Source organism: Thermobia domestica, chromosome 13, assembly GCF_964235325.1.
Source record: "Thermobia domestica chromosome 13, izTheDome1.hap1.1, whole genome shotgun sequence".
NCBI classification, from domain to species: Eukaryota; Metazoa; Arthropoda; class Insecta; order Zygentoma; family Lepismatidae; genus Thermobia; species Thermobia domestica.
In genome coordinates this window covers 217,492,935-217,517,077 of record NC_137466.1, presented here as the reverse complement: position 1 = coordinate 217,517,077, position 24,143 = coordinate 217,492,935, and the positions used below count along the sequence as shown (strand labels likewise).

The 24,143-nt window shown below is 36.8% G+C and overlaps 1 protein-coding gene across 1 annotated transcript; it reads right to left on the bottom strand.

The window, feature by feature from the left end:
- Window positions 1-9,200: 9,200 nt before the first annotated feature.
- On the bottom strand, window positions 9,201-23,426 carry LOC145669026 (arylalkylamine N-acetyltransferase 1-like). The gene is made up of 2 exons (XM_081737370.1): window positions 23,150-23,426; window positions 9,201-10,998 (listed from the first exon to the last, which is right to left on the bottom strand). Exon 2 carries the CDS (start codon window positions 10,968-10,970, stop codon window positions 10,266-10,268), a length of 705 nt encoding a protein of 234 aa, XP_081593496.1. The 5' UTR covers window positions 10,971-10,998; window positions 23,150-23,426; the 3' UTR covers window positions 9,201-10,265.
- Window positions 23,427-24,143: the final 717 nt, after the last annotated feature.

Sequence of the window (24,143 nt, the reverse complement as noted above, 5' to 3'; positions counted from 1 at the left end):
TTAGTATCATAAATTTGCTGAAAGCAAACAATTTGAAGGGTTCGTCGATAATATCTTTGCTTTCTTTGTCCTCCGCCAGCCTTCCAAACGAAGAGGTGAATTTTACAACATGACTGCTGTATAATAAGCGAGCGATTGGTAAAATGGTAAAAGTGTCTTTTTATGTGTATGTGTATGTGTGTGTGTGTGTGTGTGTGTGTGAGAGAGAGAGAGAGAGAGAGAGAGAAGACAAAATTTTAGTTGCAAGATGACATACTTCAATTACCGTTTTCGGTTCATATAGCAAAAAGAATACCGCCACCAGAGAATAAAGACAAGTGTAGACCTTACCCAGTTTTCAAATTGAATAGATGGTGGTGGTAGTTCGGTTTCTTGACCTTGTAAAAATCTTCCCTGTCTTTGATTTCTTTTGTCATTATTCCAGCCAGAAATAATAAAAATGAGAATTCCTCAGTTTACAGCAAGGGGAATTGGGGATAAGACATTAAGGATGATATTCCTGGAAGCTCATGTATCACGATTGTTTCATTCAATAGATAGAGGACACTTTTCTATGAAGGCTTTTCAACATGTTTTCTCACAAAGGAGATTTTCCTTTTGCAATCTATATGACCACTGGCAATTTCAATCTTGGCCATTCCCGCCAGCGTTTTCATTTTCAAGACACGAGACGAGACGAGACATTTCACGAGACGTCCCGTCTCGTCTCGTGTCTCGTCTCGTTTTCGAGACGGGACAAGTAGTCTGTCTCGTCTCGTGTCTCGTCTAAGAGGGTTCTGTCCCGTTTCGTCTCGTTTACGAGACGAGACGAGACGAGACACGAGAAATGTCTCGTCTCGTGGCAACACTACGGATAACACGGAAACTCGGTTAATCGAAACTCGGATAACCGGGACTCCACTGTATTTCTTGTTTGAAAAAGACTACGGTAGTCAAATTTAGTAAGGTGACCTTCTATTTGAATACTGGATTCAAAACTCATGTTTAGGTCGCATTAGTTTAAGGTCAGATGGACAGTGCTAAAGCAAATGGTCAAACAAATCCCAGCATGAATTGCTTGACTGTTGTCAAATACAAGAACTAAATTCTCGAATAATAACAAATATCTTTTCCATTTAGTTAGTTATCACACTCTTGATATTAAAAGTAGTCTTGTCTTTGTCACAAACAAGTTCCTTATCATTGAAAGTGCAAACAAGTTTTATTTTTGAATTGTTTGTACAACAATACATAATGAGCTGGAACAAAAATAATGGCGAAGCTATCTAAACGGTAGCCCCACTTTGTTAAAATCGGTCGAAAATGGTGTGAATCGTTTGTAACACAAATTTTCATTTGCGCAACAATGAGCAATGAGCTAAAGCAAAAAAAAAAAAAAAAAAAAAAAAGACGTGGAAGTTGTCTAAACGGAACAACCATTTCATTAAAATCACTCAAAAGTTTTGTTAATCGTTTGTGCAGAAATGTACAACACAAATTTTCGTTTCTACAGCAATGAACAATGAGCTAGAACATAAACATAGTAAGGCCTGTCTAAACGGAGCCCCCACTTCATTAAAATCACTCATAAATTATGTCAATCGTTTGTGCGGAAATGGGCAACACAAATCTTCATTTGTGCAACAATGAACAAACAAAGTGAGAGCTAATGTTTAGACAGGGCCATCAGTTTGTTTTCCTTCTTGCTCACTGTTCATTGTTGCACAAAAGAAAATTTGTGTGGCAATTTCGTACACAAACGATCGACACCATTTTCGACCGATTTTGACAAAGTATGGCTCTACCGTTTAGACAGCCTCCACTTTGTTTTGTTCTAAATCATTGTTGATTGTTGCACAAACGAAAATTTGTGCTGCACATTTCTGTATAAACGATGCACAAAACAATTGGCACCATTTTTGATTGATTTTGATGAGGTGATGGGCTCTGTTTAGACAGCCATGCTTTGTTTTTGTTCTAGCTCATTGTTCATTGTTGCACAAACAAAAATTTGTTTTGCACATTTCTGCACAAACGATGGGCACAATTTTTAGTGATTTTAATGAGGAGGGTGTCTAAATGGACGTGAAGCCCCATATTGAATTCTATAAAAAGGATTACCATCTTTCCTCTACAGGTGTATTTGCTTTATCTTTCACTAACATAATACATTATTATTTGAAGATAAAACAGACAAAACGAGGTTATATTTTTATGGTTTAGGCCTGCTTAGGCCTTTCTGAGTGCCAGTGCACTTTCCCTCCCCTTCGTTGCTCATGATGGAGTAGCATACTTAAAGTCGTGGCTTCTAAGATTTGTTTTTTCTGGAGAAAAGGGGCGGCAAATTGTCTAGAAGCGGCCCTGATTTCATATATAAAATAGATAAATAAAAAATAGTATAATATATTTTCATAATTAAATCGAATTAATCCATTTAAACTTTATTTTAAACCAAAGTTTTAACATTTCCTACCTGACATACGTAAAATGTTTTTATTGCCTTTTAAACAGGGATAGGTTGCCAAATATGTTTGAACAATTGTGCACACTAAAATACGCTGAACCGAATTAAATTTAATGGAAGCAGTCGTGTACATACTGTAGTGTAAGAATTCTTTTTCTCGAACGATTTTCTCAAAAACGGCTCATGTGAATTTGTTCAAATTTCATATTCCTTTGATAACTTGACAATATGGCATAGCTTATTTATTATAAAAATATCTACGAGGTTAGTTGATTCTATGGGGGCGAGGAAGCTTTTTGATTTGTTCATATTATATAAATAAATATTTCATTAATAACTCTGTCATGTTAAGTTACCAATTCGTTATGAAAAAATTCACAAGGGATATTCTTGGGGAGAGTTTCATTTCAGATAACTTTTTCAAAAACGACTCATTAGAAAAAAAATTAAAAAATGACATTTTTGAGTTTTACGCCCCACGGTATGCCGACTAGGCTAAAGGAGACGTTGATGATTAGAAATGAATGAAATGGCGGAATAGAGAATGTGGGAGGAAACGGGAGAACCCCGAAAAACCCCTACACACGGTGTTTGTCCACCCAAAAGCTCACTTAGCGGGAGCTGGGATCGAACCAGGAACTCCATGCACGAGAGGTGAACGCTGTACCACTTTTTTTAAAAAATAAAAGATCAACCAATCATACGTCAGTTTCCTGAGGAACCCGAGTTTCCTCGTATATTAGGCCTACTTGACCTTTACCAAACAACGATACAACGATACAAACACATACATATCCGGCACAGTTAAAATTCCAAAAGCTCTCTCACCGGGAATCGAACCCGGGACCCCGTACACCGAAGGCGGACGTGCTAGCCACTATACCAGCAGCGAGGGCAGCACTGAGCCACGGCGGCCCTTACAGCTCAGTCCATTTTGTTCATATTTCATAATATTCCATAAATCATTTACATAATATCCTCAAGGAGTAGTTGACCCTTCTCCTTGATTTTGAGTTTTCTTTGGTAGTTTTCTAAAATGGGAATCATGCGATTTTCTTGTTATTTTTATAACGAAATATTTTATTAATAACCATCATACGGCATAAGTCACTTTGTACAGAAAAATCTACAAGGGCCAGTTTGCGTTTTTGGATGTGTTTTCTTTCAGGGAACTTTTCCGAAAACGTCTTATAATTTTGTTCGTATTTCACAACAAAATGTATCATTAATAATTAAAGGATAACATGAACTGGTTTAAGGAAATGCAACAAGGAAGTTTAGTGCGTTGTCCAACACCTTTTATTCGTTACAACATTCATTTTCCACTTGCATATTATTCTCAAAGCATTTTTTGTTGTAAGTGACAATAATAATACTACATTTCTGGAATTACATAGAACACTAAAGAGTAAACACAGCTTTATCTCCAAATACGAGGGTGATTCGGAAAGTAATGCCTACAAGCCCACTATTTGGCCGATAGTACTGCTAATGTGAACTGTTTATCACTGATGATTAAGCTACATAATATCACTTGTTTCACCTTCCAGAGTAATGGAGCAATCCATGGCATTCAGTGGTGACGTCCGGTTGAAGCAGTGGGCTTTCGTTGAATTTCTGACTGTGGAAGCCTGTGCGCCCAGGAACATTCATCGTTAGCGACGAGTCGTGGATACCCCATTAGGACCCGGAAACGAAGCGTCAGTCTATGGAGTACCACCACATGTCCTCTCCTCCGCCAAAAACTCAAAGTTCTCCCATTTGCTGGCAAAGTGTTGTTGACATTCTGCCTCATCCTGCCTATAGTCCGGATCTTGCTCCCTGCGATTTTTGGTTCTTACCTAAATTTAAGGATCACCTTAAGGGCTAACGCTACAAATGTGACACGGAGGTGGAAGCGCCAGTTCAGCAATGGTGTCGCCAGCAACCACCACAATTCTTCGCCGACGGCACGATAACCCTTGTTTCGCGATGGCGCAAGTGTGTTGTCCGTAATAATGGCGTCTATGTTGAAAAATGAAGCCACCAATTGTAGCTGACATTGTAGGCTTTCCACTGATACCTGTATCGGTGCTATCTGTTAAACACAAAAGTATTGGTCAAACCTTGGAGGCATTACTTTCTGAATCTCCCTCGTAAAGTGTACCAAATAATTAAAAAAAAAAAAAAAAATGGATACATTTTTTGTGGGTATGATGGTGCCATTGGAAAATTGCATCATATTATATTTTTCTGCTAACTATTTAACGAAGGCAGAAAAAATAATGAATAAAATATATAAAGAACTTGACTATGGACCCTTTCAATTGAAACAATGATAAGAATTACATAATCAGACATTACTGTACAATATAAGGAAATGTACTGAAGCAAATAGACTTCAACTTCAACCCTAACAGTAAAATAAAATAATAATATCACAAAGCATGTGGAATCGTGCATAAAGCTTCTTTAAAAAGCTCTTTAAGGATTACATACATACTTTTCTTATATTTTACTTATCGAATGAATTAACATATTTTCATATGTTGTTATAAACATCATAAGAATCCATATACATTTTGAAGGTTCAACAACGTCAAGAAGACAAGGACACACAATCAATTTATGGGAATTAAGAGACAATAAAATACAACAAAGTAAACTAAATAATTAAAGGATTTGCTTAACGTAGACATGAACTAACCCTAACGCAAATACATTTTTTGAAAATGAAAAAGAACCACTGTAAGAAATTTGAACGGCACGTTACATTCGTACACAATTATGTAGTCCACTTATCTGCACCAATTCTCAACATTCTTTCTCAACGTTTCATCACGTTTCTTTGAGTTCCCTTAATATGAAGAAGTAGATTTACGATAATACTATTTTTTATATATAGATATCCACCAGATTTCTAAATTCATAGTTTCACAAGTTTATGGAGTACAGATCAGGTACCGCGGCATACGTTTCATTGATCCCTTCCTCGCAACACGCAAAATATACCAGCATTAGTTACAGCCATTTAATAATAAAAAACGAAGTTCTCAAAACAGAAATTTATGTCCCTAACATTGTAACAAGTCTCACAAGCACATGTTTCCAAATTCAGAAATATGAGTTCATAGTAATTTTTGGCTGCAAGATTTCGTCTTCTCACTTGTTATTTATTTATTTATTTATTTATTTTTTGGTAAATTTTCTAGTGCATGTGTACTCATAGATTTTGCCAGCGTTGCCAACTGTCTCGATTTTACCAGGATAATTCCGAGTTGATCCTAGAATGTCCCGTGCACTCCTTGGTAGTTTTTCATCCCGACTTCACCAGGAACTGATTACATAAATTGATATGAAATTCCAAGTTTTCACAATAAATAATAGCTAAAAGAGTCGAAACGAAAATATATAACTATGTGGCATTTCCGACCTCATAAACATTGAAGTTAAAGTGAAGAAAAGGAAAGATGTCAAAAAAAGATGACTTCTTTTGCAGATTTTCTGCAACATCGAATGTGGTGAACGTTATGCAATTTGTGTTGCAGGTTTCATGCAATGGCGGCTCTTAGAGCGAAGTCACATTGGTAAAAGTTAGTTTTATCGTACAAGCTAAGGAAATAACACTCCTCTGAGTTCTTTTGTATAGTCTGTGAATAGTAAGTAACTGTATCACAAAAGTTAGAACATTAGGTAAATTTTTCTTTCCGTATTTTATAGCGATAACGTTTTAATCTTTACCGATGTTAGTTCTCTCAGGAAACGCCATTGGGTTTCAGTGTGCACCGCTATAGTGGAACAAATTGTTTTGATCGCGAAAAGTTGTGAATTGTATTCCCCCACATGACTATAAATTTCTTGTCTTGTTTCGTCTCCTTGAGACGAGAAGAACCTTTTCGATTTTGAGTTAAGATGACAAACATGATAATGCTCGTTTTCTGAGCATCACTAATTCCAGAGACGTACGCAGGGGGGTCCGGAGGGTCCGGAATGCCCCTGAAATTTCGACTTTTGTGTAAATTTAACCTAATTTTAGGGGCAATTTTAGGAATTTTAATATAAAATACCCTCATATTGAGTTTGAACCTCCCCGAAATAAATTCCTGCGTACGCTACTGACTAGTTCAGTCAAGTCTTAGATCTAAAACACTGTTTTAGTGTTACATAATTTACTGTGGGATGTTAAACTTTAAAAGAAATCACTTCATATTACATGACTCAGTGGTAGAGTGCTTACCTCTGGTGCGTGGGGTCACTAGTTCGATCCCCGCCCAAGTAAGATTGTCATGGACAACAACGTGTCCGTTGGTTTTCTCGGGATACTCCCGTTTCCTCCCACAATTAAATCGCATTAATTCTTGCATCATCATTCTTTAGTCATCCTTTAGACTAACCTTAGTCATCCGTTAGTCTAAAGGACATGAGATGTTAAACTGAAAGATTCCATAAAGAAGCCAAACGTTTCAGGAAGCACAGGCTTGAACCGTGTCCTGGGGGAGGACGTTTTCCAAAGGAAGTTTTTCATCAAAGAGGAACACTTCATAGTGAGGAAAGTGAAAAAGAATCACTGCGTAAGTGTTCCAAAAATCACTACACAACTGAAAGCAGAGCTGTGGAAGCAAGCCAGTGCAGAAATTGAGTTGAGTTGATTTGATTTATCGTCCCTTTCAGCAGCGAGGCTATATGAGACGTGGACCTACTGATTAACGTGTAATCCGAACCACATGAGCTCCCGCCGGGAATCGAACCCGGGTCTCACACGCCAAAGGTGCGTACGCTAACCGCTTAGCCACGAGGGAGCTCCCAGTGCAGAAATTGTTCACAGAGTATTGAGAAGGGTAGATTTTTATGGCCATGTTCATAGCCGTGGAAGAAAGGCGTATGTAGATTAGACCAATCACAGGAAGAGACAAATATTAACTAGGAACCACATAGAAAAGGACTAAGAATGAGTGACTCGTGTTATTTTTGCAATTGAATGGAAATTTCAATATTTGCGGATCAGATGGGAAAATTATGGTGTGAAGAAAACACTGTGAGGAGTTTCTGGAGAATAATATGTAAGCTACTGTGAAGCACAATCGTGGACATTTGATGATGTCCGGCTGTACGACCACCATGATATAGATATAGATAGGTTAATATTAATTGATCGTCCAATTAAAAAAAAAAAAAACAAGTATATATTCGCATCTCGAAAGAAAATTTGAAGAAAAGTGCATAGTAACTTGTTCTACTCAATACATTTATATTCTACCAAAATAACGACCCAAAGCACACATCTCATGGTGTGGAGCTTTGTTTGTTATACAACTGCCCAAAAATGTTTCAAACAACCCTTCAAATACTGGACATGAACGCCATAAAAAGAAACTATTGGATGAGTTGGAGAAGGTGGTATAAAAGACGTTCATGAAGTCAGGGCCGTGCTGTGAGGGGGGCGAGTGAGGCGACGGCCCCGGGCGCCGAAGTAAGGGGGCGAAAAATAGGGAGAAAAAAGTAAAAAGATAGGAAAAATTGCTTGGAATATATGTATGGGGGACGCCGTCGTATACTCTCGCCCCGGGCGCTGATTTTCCACGGCACGGCCCTGCATGAAGTCTAAGGAACATTTAAGAAAGCGACTACAGGAAGAGTAGAGAAAAATATTTCCTGATTACGTTAGCTAACTCGTTCAAAGTGTGCTTACTAGGCTGCAGAAACCTCTTTTTTTTAAAAAAAAAAAAAAAATAAGGGTTACAAGATACCGACATTTTGATTTGGTTCTTTTATCATTAATAATACTATTTCCTTACCAAAATGTCTTTTCAGTTTTGTTATGTTATATTTTCGTTTGTGTACGTTCTGTGTTAATAAAGTGCTTTTGTTATTTAATTAGAAAGACAACTTCTCAACAAACTCAAAAACTTCGTGTGTGTATGTGTCTGTTATTGGCGAATATTTGTATTTTAATTCTACTGTTTATTAAAAGTTATTTATTTTGTACTCTTTATTACAAAATAAATACAAATATTATTTAAAAAGTAGTTAACAAGGAACACAGACAGCAATGATAAGTCATCAACTGCCGTTCAGTTCATTTTTCTAGTCGCTGCCATAACCTAGATTTTTGGATAATTCAAATTCTGATCATCACACTGTAATTTCTATGGATGGCAACACTGAAAGTTCTTCCGATTCGTATTTTCGGATGTAGAATAACATTATCTATTACTGAGGTAAGTTACACTTCATTATCTCTTTTCACTTACGAAAAACTGGCAAAAGAAAAATTGTTAGTTTTTGAAAAAAAATATTTAGTAGTCTGCCCTCTTAACCAAAACGTAAGTACGCCAGCGGCATACACATTCAGGAAGAAAAAGTTAATGAAAAGTGGAATCACCGAAGATTCATTACTGCACACATATGTGGAGCTGAAGAACATATATCTGACCATACATGGTACGATTTCCGTGTTCTCACTGTTCATTCTAGAGATGATCTCCTGCAACATCTGAATATCCAGACTCCGGATTTTCGCAGAAATGTAAAGTTTTTACATAAGGTAGTAAACGGAAACTTAAGATTTGATGCCCTACTTCAAGAATTATTCCTTCACATTCCTATCCGTGTAGCAACAAATATCCACTTCTTCTACCTTTCCCCCCTAGACTATCGATTATACAAGGTCCTTCTTTAGAGAGCACTAAATTCATATAATCAGATAACAACTGGCGTGGACATTTTTAAAGCTACTCAGCTTTCTACAGAATAATTATACAAATTAAAAATAATTAAAAGTGAATCAAGAAACTTCATCTTTGTTTTCTCTTAACCATGTTGTTTTACATTTACAATAGACGTCGATATGGTTTACATTACAATAAAACTTTAATTTCGTGTTGCCCTGTGGTTATATTCGTAAAATTTCATTCCAAATGCCAGAGCAACAAAAAAGTTTTTTAAAAAATAATTGGCTTACAGATTACTTATTTACACCATAGAGAGACGCATTGGGAGTAAGTTTTATTTTATTTAATGCTTAAACAAATGGTAACAATGTGATGATGTGAAAATGTCAGAGGTGACAAGGTTTTACTTTGGTTTGGGTTTGGGGGAGAAGGAAATTGTGGGGGCGTAGACGTGCTTTTCCTAAAGCCGCCCCTCTAAGGAGCCATAACTCGTCAACCATAAGTCATAGAAAGATGAAATTTTGCGAATTTCGCAATTTTGCCCCCCATTTTGACATGTGTCTTCGTAAAACAATATATCGTAGAACGTTTTAACAGAACTCTTAAACAAAACATGTGGAAAAAATTTGTACTCAAAGAAATTATAAATGGATAGATATATTACAAGAATTGTTTAATGAGTATAATAATAAAGTACATAGAACAATTGGTATAAAGCTTATAGAAGTTAATAAGAAAAATTAATTCTTTTAAAGTTCGTTCTGACAAAGCACTTTGAGCATTTTCAACTGTTTTATTACGTAATCTCTGACATGGATTTCTTTATGTTGCATACTTAATAGAAATAACTAAATGTGCTTCCTTCCTAAACTCAAGGCAATATCATTTAATTTCCATGTGTCCTAATAATTTTGTGAGTCATTGTACCTACTTTTTGAAGCTTTTACCTCCCCCCGCCCTTTTACTTAACCAAGTGTTCCGACTTTTCATTTCGGCAGGTTGGCAACTCTGTGAACTCTCATTTTTTCTAAAATATTCATTTACATTTTATTTCTATAAAACTAAAAATGCTTATAACACCTTAAAAAATTTACAATGCTTATAACACATATTGCAATGTAATAATGCACAAAAAACTAGTATTTTCACACTAAAGAGATTTAACTACTTTTTCATAGTCGTATTCCGAGCAAAGCAATTGACTTATGTGGTCCCGTATCAGGATAAAGAACTTTCCCATTTTTCTTGTAATCCTCGTACTTAATTTCTGCCAACACATGCATGCCAGCGTTTAAGCCAGCCTTCTTAGAGTATGCAGATGAAAAAGTTGTTTTGGCCGCTGTGATGCCGCAGGCTCTGGCGAGATCAAACCTCGCCAGCAGAATTTCCTTTCCAAGGCCTCGTCGTGTGTATTCCGAGAAAACAGAAAGCCCCACAGAATCAGCTATGAGGTCGGTGTTAAAATACTCAAAGGCATCGAATTCAATATTGATATGAAGAAACAATTCGAATAAATTTCGTGCACTTTCCGATTTGAACGTTAGCATTTCTTCCACAGGTTTTTTCACTGTTGGCCTGTAGTGGAAATTGCCAACATTAAACCCAGCCATCCGGTTCGTTTGTTCGTCAATAGCAACAACTGTGGTATTGTATTTAAGCTTGTCTGCCCAATATTCAACGAGCTCATTTACACCTTCTGGGTCCTCCAGGATTTTCACATATTTCGAGGTGGAAAGAGGTTCGTTTTTGAAGAACTCTGTCCTGAGTTTTTCCAAGAGTTCGGGATGTCTGTCCGGGGTCAAGTCTTCGATACGGATCTTGCCAAGTTGCCGCCAAACGGTGAATGGGAGAGATGCCGGCCTCTTAAAGGTTGCCATTTCAGAAGTTCTTTTTTAGTATTTTGTCCTGTAAGTAAATACATATTATCCGTGTTAGACTTTTTCTATAGTTACGTGTATCTTGAAACATTTAGAAAAGAAAATGTAGAAATAAATCATAAAGTGTAATCTAGTTGTCAATAAAATATAAGTATAGAAATATTGGGCACCTTAATTCTTTCATAATTGTTTGAGAATATACTGTACCTTGTGTCGTGTTAAGGGCCTGTCTTACTAAAAATAATTCAAAATTTACCATTTTTCTTTTCCTTGTTTTTCATAAGTGAAAGGAGATAATGAAATGCAACTTATCACAATCATAAATAATGTTATTCTACAACAGAAAATAATTATGAACCTGAAGAATTTTCAGTATTGACATCCATAGAACGAACTCAACTGCATTTGATTACATGTTGTCTTGGAATCCTGTGAACTACTTTTTAAATAATAGTTGTATTTAGTTTGTAATAAACAAAATAGTTTTAACATACAGTTATTAAAATTAAATAATAATGTTATTTGAAAAGTAGTTCACAGGATACAAAAACAACATGATACGTGTAGTAATCAAATGCGATTGAGTTCGTTCCTTTACTCGCTGCTTTAACTTAGATTTTGGGGGAAATGTTATTCTGGTAACACTGAAAATTCTTCAGATTCATATTTTTCATTGTAGAATAACATTATCTATGATTGTGGTAAGTTGCATTTCATTACCTCCTTTCACTTATGAATAAACAAGCAAAAGAAAAATTGTAACATTGTATTATTTTTAGTAAGGCAGGCTCGTAAAAAGGAAGCATTTATTTGTATTATTTGGTTCCTTTCCTTGTGGGTGTGTTTCTATTGCAAACTGCAATTTTAGTTTTTAGAATATTCGAACACTAAATAAATAAATCTTATTTTGTGAAAACAATATGGAAAACTGAAATCATTTCATTTTATTCCAGGGAGTCCAAAGGAGACTGTCATGATGAGAATGAATGAAATGGTGGCATAAATTTTGATATTTGATTTGATTTTAGTTTAGCGTGCCTTTCAGGAACGAGTCTATATGAGTCGTGGATCTAAAACTTAACGTCGAATCCGAACCACATGAATTCCCGCCGGGAATCGAACATTTTCGGTGTAATCCTTTGAAGTGAAGAAAAGAAAAATTGAAAAGAAGAAGAAAACTTTCCGCCAACAATGAATAATACACAAAAACTCCACACTATATTGTTATGTGTACCTCTTGAACTTGAGCACCTTCTGTACTTTTTTGTGGCATCTTTTACTGTCCCTTTCTATATATATGCACCTCTAAGGCGCACACAAGTGGTAAAAAAAACTAAACTCGAGTTAAGCATATCTCTTTAAAGTGCATTAAGTCGAAAGTGTGTTAAATATGAAAGGAACTGGTTGCATAAAATATTAAATAGATCAAAATATTTAGAATGTTTAATATGTAGTAAATATTATACATTGTACACGATTAATGTAAAACAATGACTGAAATTAACAATAAAGCATAATTGGATAAAAATAAAGCATAATTAAACAAAAAATAAAGCATAATGTGGATTGCTCTAGTTATCAGTGACACTAAATATCAGGTGGAAAAGCGATAGTTGTGTAATCATTAACGTGCTTTATAGGAGAACAAAGGAAGACAAAAGTGTGAAACAAGGAGGAGAAAAACACAAAATTGAAATTATTCATAACATACAAATCGTTATCTGAAAACTGTTTTTCGAATGAAGAAAGTAGTGACATGTGAAATGTTGGATGCAAACTTTGTCTTGAACTATTTAAAATTTACATTATTTCAGGTAGTAGTCAGAGAAGGCAGAAGTGGACACCAGAGTTGGCGTGGGTCAATGAAAACTTGACCCACGACCCACTGACCCACCACCTACCTCGACCTACGACCCACTGGCCCACCACCCACCATGACCCACTCTGACCCACGACCCACCATGACCCACCGTGACCCACCACCCACCGTGACCCACCATGACCCACCACCCACCATGACCCACTGTGACCCACCATGACCCACAATGACCCACCACCCACGGAGACCCACTATGACCCACCACCCACAGTGACCCACCACCCACAGTGACCCACTCTGACCCACCACTCACCGTGACCTACTCTGAACACGATCCACGGCCTCTTTTGAACTGACTAAAGAGTTTACACTTGTAATAAAACAAGACTGTGAAATTGTCACTAATCGGAGTTTGAATTTCTAGTCAATCGCTCAAGCACCACTCTGTTACAATAACGGTGGATCTGACCTTTACGATATAAAATGATAAAGTGTTTGTTAGTGAGGAAATTGAAAGAGTTCGAGGTGGGGGGAAATTAGTGTTTGCCTAAAATATACTTTTACTAAGAGAGTATTCTTGCAAGTGTTAATTTCTGAACGCATTCCACAAGAAACTTCTATTTGCAGGAAAATACCCCTGTACAATATGGAAAAGGTTATGGTTTCTCAGTTCACAGTATTTTTCTCACAAAAGACTTGAAAAATCAGTTGTTCATAGGGTATAAAGATGTTCGGGCACCCTATGTGAGAGCATCTCCATAAAGTATGCTCATAATTGTAATTTGTGTAATTACTAAAACACCACGTTAAATTTAAGTTACAAATATGCATAATTGCAATTATTATGAATATTTATTCAAAGTAGTTTACCTAATGCAAAGAAGAGACTTACTAAAAATTAGGTACAAAGTTGAATAACACAAATAAGCCATTAGTAATACAAGTATACATTTTCCGTAACTCGTAATTTTCCACCTTAAAACAAATCTGAAATCAGATTCATTTCCTGTTGGTAACTTTTTGACGGTAAATCATCCGCAGTGGAATGATGTCCATCCTTCAGCCAAGAAATAACTAGCTCGTCTACTTTGAGCTTGTCTAGCGATGGGTAATTAACATTAATGAGCAACAAGTTAGACAATGTTTGAGCACTTAGTCTATTTCTAATATCAGTCATCTGTAAATTCATAAGGGGAAATCCCCGTTCGCATTATGTCGTGGAAATTGGTAATACTTCTACCCGATTTCTGCAACTTCTCATCGACATCTACTTGTGAGACTTAAGTCTGATAACGATTTTTCTTGGTCAGGTTTGAAATACTCAGCAAGAAGTATCATCTCTCTATCACCATACAACACCTTTTCGATATCGACCATGTCACTTGGCAATGTCGACCCATGTAGAACAGAAACTTCATATACCACGCTTTTGATAGGGAATCTTGTGAATAAATTATCAATTAAAGCCTGATAAACTGATGATTTCTTATTTGTTTATAAATTTAATTTTTGTAATTACACATGAAGGTTTGATACCATTACCAAGTTCCCTCCCCGTCTAGAAAGCGAAAGGGATCGAGGTTCTTGGAAAGTGTTCAGAGGTGAATGGGAATTTTCCTCCTTCAACTTCAATTACCACACTACTGTTTACCATGTGCCAAATTACGATGAATTTCAATTAAATTATCATAGTATAATTATTTCCTTGTTGAATTATCAATACTTTTCAGTGGAAAAAAGTATGAAATTTCAAAGTTCCAAATCAAAGAAAGTAGACCAACGTAAAGGGAAAAAAAAGTGTAAAATTTTCCATACAATTATGCGTACAATCCAAACTTCAAATTTCCGTGTAATTAAGCTTACAGTACAAATTTTATGTCTATTTTCTCACAACTTTATGGGTTGATTGCCCTGTGCTGTAAGCGCTCCATATAATAAACATATACTAAGCTTCAGCATTTATTATAGTGAAAGCAATGGATATATGAAGCCAAGCACTATATTTTTTGTTTCTGATTTTTTTTCTTAAATAACATCGATCGTTTTCGATCATTTTTACAAACCAACTCACTACCAATTTTCCATATATAGAAAGTGCCCCCCCCCCCCACATAAAGAAGCATTTTAAAAAATGCTAGGACACATTCTGTTTATTTTCAATAAAGAGTTAATACACTGAATTTCAGCTCCATAAGTTTAACGGCTTGCGAGATACTTTTTTTTTTTTTTTTTTTGCAAAAATTCGGATCCTCACTACCCCCTTAGGATATTATACATTATAATAAAAGCAATATAACATCCCAGTTTGGATTAAGGCCTAACTATATACCAAAAGTAACTTCATTTGACTTTGGAATTTGACCGTGATGATCAGGTACACATAGTTACATTCAATTTTTTATATAACAATTTATATATTACAGTGATTCAAAAATGTATTTTTTCCAGTAGTTAGCTCTAAAAATTCACAGGTCTCGAAAGCCAAGTTGTAGTGTAAGTCCTATTGCTATTATTACTATTAAAAATATCAATGTCCAAAAGTGCCTGAAGTTCTTTTTTCACTTGGTTAGATATACTCACCTCAGGTAAGTAGACAGAAACAAGTGGAAAAGGAAGGGAAATGAAGGTCTTGAAAGTAAAACGAAGACAAATTTACCAGTCTTCAGAAGATACTGTCTACAATGCATTGAGCATTGAAGGTCGGTAGATCATACTGAGTCGGTGAGTCGCAGTGGGTCACGGTGGGTCAGTGGGTCACGGTGGGTCACATGCTGTTGACCCACGACCCACTGACCCACTCAGAAAACTTGATCCACTTGACCGACTGACCCACCGACCCACTGACCCACTCCAACTCTGGTGGACACAAAGGAACCAAAGCGGCATCTTAGCCCGCTTTGACTTGAGATTCGTTGCTTTGACTTGAACTTCACATTCAGTACCCAGCATATATGAGATCCGAACCACATGATCTCCCGCCGGGAATCAAGCCCGACTCTCACACACCAAAGGCGCATACCTAATAAATAGTAACACAGGGCTCAATGATTTCTAGCAGTGATGGCGGAAGAGGGTGCCTGTAGTGCTGGACCGATTTCTGATCGGGAAGGGGCGCCTGTAGCTGAATCAAATGATCAATTGCTCGTTAATGAACGCAGCATCTCGATGGTGATTGGCGATGCAACAATTGAGATTATCTCGAGACTTACTTGTGCGCTTGGTTATACTTGTAGAAAGGAAGACTCTTCACAATCTTAATAACGATGATCATACATAGACAACAGGAAGAGAGCAAAGAGTTGTCAGTTTTAAATAGCGAGTGATCCGTGGTGGCTCTAAACAATAGCGATTTCCTGTTACATATTATGTAACTGTGACATGATAATCACGAAACGCATGTGGTAGATTATTTGCATTTCTTGAGGACTTGATAGGTTGGAGGGGAGGGGGAAGTGCGAGTAACTTGGCAGATACACAAGTTATTGAAACAACGGACTTCAAAGTGAATGACACACACTCATATATACCACTCTAACAGTATAGAGCGATTTTATATTTCTATCGTAACATCCTATTAAATATTGGGCCTCAGCAGTGATTGCTTATAGTAGGATTGGCATATAAACACTCTGCAGTGTTTAGATCACTTTCAATTGCTATCTTTTGTTATACACAAATACTGTAGGTAAGTTCACTTTCTCATCACTCAAGATGAACAGTCTATATCGTATTGGAAGAGAAAAACGAAAAAGAAAAAAGTACACAGAAAAAAGTTGATTAACGTCCCTTTCAGCAGCGATGTTATATCAGACGGGGCCTACTGCTTAACGTGGAATCGAACCCGGGTCCACACGAGCTCCCGCCGGCAATCGAACCCGGTCTTTCACGCCAAAGGCGCGTATGCTAACCGCTTATCCACGAAGGAGCTCTACGGTAATTTGAAATACAATATATTGAATAGTCATTTGTACAGATCAATACTGCACATGAGCCTCATAAAATACAGAAAATATAAAATAAATAAAAATAAAAAGGTATGCGTAAAAATATATGCCTATCCAAATCCGAGTCGTGATGGCTCGTAACAGAAAATAACATGCAAATAGTAGCAACGTGCGCTCAAATTGTTTTTGCAAGATGAATCTCCATGAATTTTACTTCTTCCAGGCCCCATTTTGGTTTAGTTTGTCTGAGTATGCGATACTTAATAGAAGAAAATATTCAAATGTTTCAACACCTGGAATTAATTTTCTGTCAAATACATTTTTTTTTAGATATTTATATTTCAGTATGCATTTTAACTTTCATGCAACTCAAGAGATGTTAATGCTAGACGATATGTAAGAACTCAAAAAATCATTAACTCTTCTTTAGTACGTTTGTATATACAAATTGTATAATGATGTATCAGGGGAAAAAATCCTGTTTTGGATTTAGGAATATAAAATCAATAATTAAAAATTCAAATGGCTAATGTTATGAGTATTATTAAAATATCGTTGTAGAATTTGAATTTTAGCATGGTATTAGACACTCGTAATTGCTAATATAACGCTATTAACAAGAATAGTAACTCTTCGACTTTACCATGCATGTAAATAATCTTTGTGTATTATCTAATATGTACATTATTTTATTGTATTGCTTATTCAAATATTATATATCTAAATTATGTAAGCATTATTATCCAGCCTTCTTTGTTGTAGTTAGGCATAAATTAATAAATAAATAAATACTGCGCCATCTTTGAACTTTGCTCAAATTGACTTATACGAAGAACTCAAACTGGATTGTAATTGTTGTGTTCTACAGATTTGTTCTTCAATCCACTTAAATGTTCTTCACTTCAAGAAAATTAAATTTTGTGGTTATAATTTTAATATTTAATCATTAAATTTAATTCAAACAATTTTAATTCATATGCAGGGTGTTTCAAAACAACTCCGACAACGTTTGGAACGCGATTCCTGATACCAAGATAAGACAAAAAGTATAGACCAAGCTGGGTGCACAAATGCTTCCTTTCGGAGTTAAAAGCTGCCGAAAACATGAAAAAAATAAACTTTAAAGGTCCATAGCTACAAAAGTATGGTATCTACCGTAGTCGGGTCAAGACTTCACCTAGGAACTAATATGCGCACTATCCAAAAATACATGTTTCACAATACTGCAGTATTTCCGCAACAATTTTTATAAAGGTAGTTGGTGATTACTTCAGATTATATGTCCGTAACCAAAGTCCTTTTATAAAAATTCTTGCGTGAGTATCTTTCTGAAACATGGATTTTGGATAGCGCATACATTAGTTCTTAAGTGAAGTTTTGACCCGAGATCGGTAGGTCCATAGTTTTGGACCTATGGACCTTTAAACTTCAATTTTCATGTTTTCTGTAGCCTATAACTCCGAAAGGAAGCATTTGTGCACCTAGATTGGTCTTTTTTTTTTTTTCGTCTTATCTTGGTCTCAAGAACCACCTCCATAACGTTGTCGATGTTGTTTTCAAACAGCCTGTATAAAGCAAACTCGTATTGAAAACACAACGCACATTTCACGAGACTTGAAGAAATCGCTAAAATAAATCAAACCTTAAAATCCCAGATAATTTCAAACAAAGCATTAAAAGTAATTCCTCAAATACATAAATCAATAAATAAGCTTAGGAAATGACATGTGTAGATTGTCAACACCGTTAATTTGTGTCTTCAGAGTTTCCTTTTATTCTCTATCGATACTTATAGTTTGTCTACTGTATATTAATCCTGGGCTCAATATCTGGCAGAAATATAAATTACGTGCTGGTTTACTTTTGGTACACCACTCGAAATAATTGTTCAAAAATTAGAATTCTTTCACTATATTCCTTCTTATTGTTCCCTAAATAATTTGCAGTGGGCGACATGAAAATATCTCACTTGGCATAGTTAAAATTCAAGGGGACCATCGTAAGGAATTGCTGAAAATTACGTTCTTTTACGATTTACGAATAAATGCGGCATCCGGATATATGCATAAGAACTACAGTGCAAAAACACAAAACAACCTGTGCTAGGTGTCCAGTAAAAAGCACGAATGGTATCTAACCGAGTCAGGACAGGGAGAAGCTGAAAGGCCCGAGCGTTAGCCTGAGGGTGCGTCCGAGGGGAGGAGGCGCGTCAGCGAAGGTTCGCATACGCATAAGCGAGGGAAATGAGAACGAGTGGGTTTTGGCAATGATACAAGTTTCAATAGCACTTGTCATGGTTTCATACTAGTAGCGCTCCACTTGTAAACATAAAATATAACTAATGTATACTATACAGAAATGCACCGCCGGAGAAAAATAGTTTCTAATACAGTCGTCTTTCATATGCACTCACTTACTTTATCCGTAGTAAAACACTTCTAAGGATTTTACAGTAGTAACCCTACACTTGTAAACATAAAATGCAGGTGCATTACTTTGTATTAAAATCTATCGCTTGCAGAAATTTGTTCTTTATAAATATGTTTCTTTTCATGTAAAGTATTGAATTTTACCTGTAACCTTGCAAAATGTGGTGTGTCAAAAGTAAATCAGCACCACAAATTATCCGATATGGAATGGTAGCAAATAATAGCTTATAGTATACACTTCTAACCTCTACTCACTTCACTCACTTCAGGTAATGAGAACAAAACAATTATTGCTTCTTCCGCTTTTGTATAGGCAACTGACTGTCAGGATAGCTCTATCGACTGGAACAAACTACTGTGACACGGGAGTTTACTTTTGTTATCGTTTAAGAATTTTTAAGATCACATGTACTAGTTTGAACAGCAATATTTTATAGGATCCAAGTAAGAAGTCACAAATCAAACTATGTATAAAAAATAAAACATACCTTATTTCGTAAGAAGACTTTGAGAAAGGAGTACGTTTTGTCAAAGAGGTTTCATCCAATCTATCTTCTGAAGAGAGACCAAATTATTTTTAATGTTGTATTCAAAGAAGTACAGAAGCCTTGCGTGACACGACATAACATTCTTTCCTTACGACGACAATTTTTAAAAGACGCAGAAAGAATCACATGTATAATTTAGTAGAATTACTGAGCAAACACCATGACGGATGGGAGTCTTTCTTCGTCTTTCTATTTCATAATTCGAAGTTTGTTTATTTATTTCTCATTTTCAACGGGGTCACGGTGGCTCAGTGGTAGGGCAAAGTAAGTTTGTGGAGGACAACATCGAGTCCGTAGATTTTCTTGGGTACTCTCTTTCCTCCCACATTCCCATTCCACCAATTCTTTTATCGTGATTCACTTGCCTTAATTATCCGTCTCTCTTTGGCCTCAAGGGCATAACGTGGGACGTTAAACGAATAGATTTCATTTCATTTAATTTCTCTTTTTGTAGATTTCGTCTTTTATAAATAACGGTGAGGAACTTTAAATAACAGCTCGGAGGAGAATTTAAGGGAGATGATTTATGAACCAAAGATACATGAACAGAATCCGAAATCTTGGGGAAATCCCCCACACTTGATAATTTTGAAATAAAATTCCCTTGTACTAATAAGTTACTGGGGCTGAATCAAGTGACACTGTCGTTAGAAGTTAGCAAATAAATTACAACAATCCATATTTAATTAAGATGTATTTCATATCCTTATTGTAAAAGCAAGACGATGCTTTAGTTTCTCAGTCACGCTCCTGATAATTTACATTCAAGCTAATAGTTGTTGTTATCTGCGTTGCCTTCCATCTCACGTCTCTAGCGTACAGGCAATTTGAAGACGAGCTGAAGCCGCAGGGGAACAAGTGTAAATTACGGGTAATTAGTACTTAGCAGTATTCCTAATCGGGGATGACCCAGGTTCGATTCCCGGCGAGAGCTCATGTGGTTCGGATTCCACGTTAATCAGGGTATCCCGTCTCTATAAACGTAGCTTTTAATAAATAGATGTTGGGTTGACTTTGTGGCAAACTTTGAGAAGTAACAGATGATGTCAAATGGAGTTTTTCCGCCTTATAAATCCAGTCCGAGCATGCCTCATTGCGGCCTTTGAAGTTATCAACATGTAAGTTTTGCTATTCAATTTAAGCAAAGCGCCTGCAATGTCCATCAACCCGCCACACGTAGCTCCTTTACTGGTTGCCTAACACAAGGATATTAACCTTCGCTTCGCTCTAGCAACAATGTTAATCATAGTTCCAAAACGACCCATAAATTGTTGAATAGAACAATAATAGCACATTCTTTTTCAAATTTTCAATGAGAACTGGTAGGTGTACACAAAATTGGAAATAGACCAGTGAAATCAGCATGTTTCTAGAGCTTCTAGTTTCCGAAATCTTATTGTCAAAAGAAATTGGCCACAGCATATAAATGTAATTGACCACAAATATGTAAACATAGCATTTTTATATAGACCAGAGCCCTGCACGGGCCGGGCGCGCCCGGTTCGGCCCGGAATGTGCCCGGCCCGGCCCGGCCCTGCCCTGCCCTGCCCATTTCAAACTGAGCCGGGCCGGCCCGGCTCGGCCCGGACACTCTGAAAGACGGATCGGAAACTAATGTTAGCCTATGCTAATCGAAATGTGTTTGGGAGACTGACTCTTTATTCAAGTCTGCAAAGTACTGTAATACTACTACTATTACTACTTCTACTACTAATACTACTACTTCTACTATTACTACTACGACCACTGCTAATACTGCTACAACTGCTACGACTTCGCGTCAGAGTTGACATGTCTGGTGGTACCGAATTTACCTTCTAAGTACAGAGAAAAAGGAGAAATGCTAGTTATTATGGTCGGTCTGCGTAGAATATGAACCGATGCTTGATCTACAAGGGACAACGGTAGCTCATTAGGAAAAGCACTCACATCTGGTACTAGAGGTCGTCAGATCAATCCCTGCTCGTGCTATGTGAGCTTTGTGGTGGATAAACACCGTGTGTGCGTGGGAGTTTCTGGGGTGGTCCCGCTTCCTCCCACTGTTTTCTTTCCACCAATTCATCCCATCATCATCCATAAGCCCTGAGTCGTAGTTACCTACAGAACGTATGATAAAGTCAAGTACTTGACCTACTAAGTAGAATTTGGTACAGTACCATTAGACCATGGAGGTCAAAACCGTGAACTGGCGTGCTCATAAGATCAGTACAATTTGTAGTAATGTTCAATTAGCAAGGGAAATACCAAATTGTGTTACATGTTCCTGTATTGTTTATAGTATGATACTACAAACATAACAAAATATAATGATCAAATAAATCACGAAGACGACAGGGTCGATTAGGTGTTCCTGGAACGGTGGCTCAATGGTTGAGCTTTCACCTCTGGTGCATGGGGTCCCTGGTTCGATCCAAGCTTTCGACAAGTAAACTTTGTGGTGGACAAACACCGTGTGGGAGGGGGTTCTCGGCGTTCTCCCGTTTTCTCCCACTTTATTCATTCACCATTTCTCCTTTAGCCTAGCCGGCATAACTGTCGGACGTAAAACTCAAACATTTCATTTTCGTTGCTTTGTTTTCGTACTACTAGTAATAGCAGTAGTGGTATTCGCTGTCGTATTAGTATAGTAATGAGTAGTAGCAGTAGTGGTAGTAGTAATAGTAGTAGCAGTGGCAGCAATAGTGGAATTAGCACTAGCATTCGTAATCGTAATAGTAATAGTAGTATCAGCTGTTGTAGTTGTAGTATTAGTATCACATATGGTGTAGCAGTTTTACATATCTTATTATTACTGTACAAAAAAATAGCTTCCCTCCAATAAACTTCTCTTCCCCTCCACTTGGCCCCCAAACGACTTAAACCTGGCGTCGTCACTGCCTTATGATTGTCGGCCTAACACGCTTCAGGCAGACCGCACGACTACGTTAACATCGGCTAACCATGGCCACGAGAGAGGTATATTGTATATAACAAGTGTGTAGGCATATTTTGATTCTATTAATTTTGCACCTTAAAGTATTTGACAAGGAAGCGTCTTCGGGAAACAGTATTTTAAGTAGGAATACATTATATGCATGTGTGTTGATTTTATGCTTTCTTTCATCTTGTTTGTTATCTATGGGGATTCAATTAATACATTTTTGGCGTGGGAGACCCGGGTTCGATTCCCGGCGGGAGCTCACGTGGTTCGGATTCCACGTTAATCAGTAGGTCCACGTCTCATATAGCCTCGCTGCTGAACGGGACATAAAACTCAAAATCAACTCAACTCAATTAATACATTTAACATATTTCATCTGCAGCTGTTTCAACGCTTGGTTTCTTTTATTATTATCTTCATTAATTTATCATTGGAGTTAATTTTGTGATGGGTGATTATTCTATAATAAAATACATAAAATATAATAATTAGTTAAAAAGTAAATGTTAAGTCACTCACCTTTGAATAAGCTGACCCGTTTTCATGCCTTTGTGATGTGGATTGTGCAAAAGAAAGATTGCGAGTTGTGTTCCAGCGTCTGTCTGTTCTACAAGTACGTAGCAAATTTTTCCTTTGCCTTGCGAAACGCTTTTCCTTATAAGTTTCCTTGTAGTGTTTCCAACTTATCTTCATTGTCTCCTATATATTATTTTGATGGTCTGTTATTTGGCCTAGTAACTAACACATTTCCCTTTATTCTGTGTAACCCAGATTCCCAGTGGTGCCTTTTAGATTATTTGGCTTTGTTGTTGACTCAGTGTCGTAAGCATAAAGATAAAAGGTACGGAGCACGGCACTAAACTTTCTCGCAACAATTTCTTAAGAGTCTTCATCCCGGCGAAATTAATATACCGCTAATTTTACAGTAACTATGTGATATCTTCAAATAGATAAAAGATAATTGAAATATGGAACAAGAGCGCCCTAGACAATATCATTTTGCGTGAGGTACCGTTATCACAAGTCACCTAGCGGCTTTCCGTTTTCATCTGTTTAGAAACGCGAAAATAAATGTAAATTTTCAAAATGGCTCGAAATCGAAAGCAGATAAGTGAGTCGTGATAACGGTTTCTCATGTAAAATAATATTGTCTAGGGCGCTCTTGTTCCACATTTCGATTATCTTTTATCTATTTGATGATATCACATAATTATTGTAAAATTAGCGGTATTTTAATTTCGCCGGGATGAAGACTCTTAAGCATAATGCAGTGATTCTCAAAGTGGGGATCCGTGGGATCTAGCCAGGGGGTCCGCGAGGCCTAAAAATTGACAGCTGTTATGCAAAAAAGTACTTTTAAGATTAAGGAACTGCAGTTGTGGGCAGTACGAGTACGAAACAATAACTATTCATCATTTCCAGTGCTCAAGGGTTTCATTGATTCTTCAGGTGAAGAACTCTCTGCTGAAATGCACAAAATACTTGTAGGACACTTGAAAGCATTAGCTGCAAG

Coding starts and splice junctions, on each gene's coding strand:
- LOC145669026 (XM_081737370.1), bottom strand. CDS start 10,970: ATGGCAACCTTTAAGAGGCCGGCATCTCTCCCATTCACCGTTTGGCGG.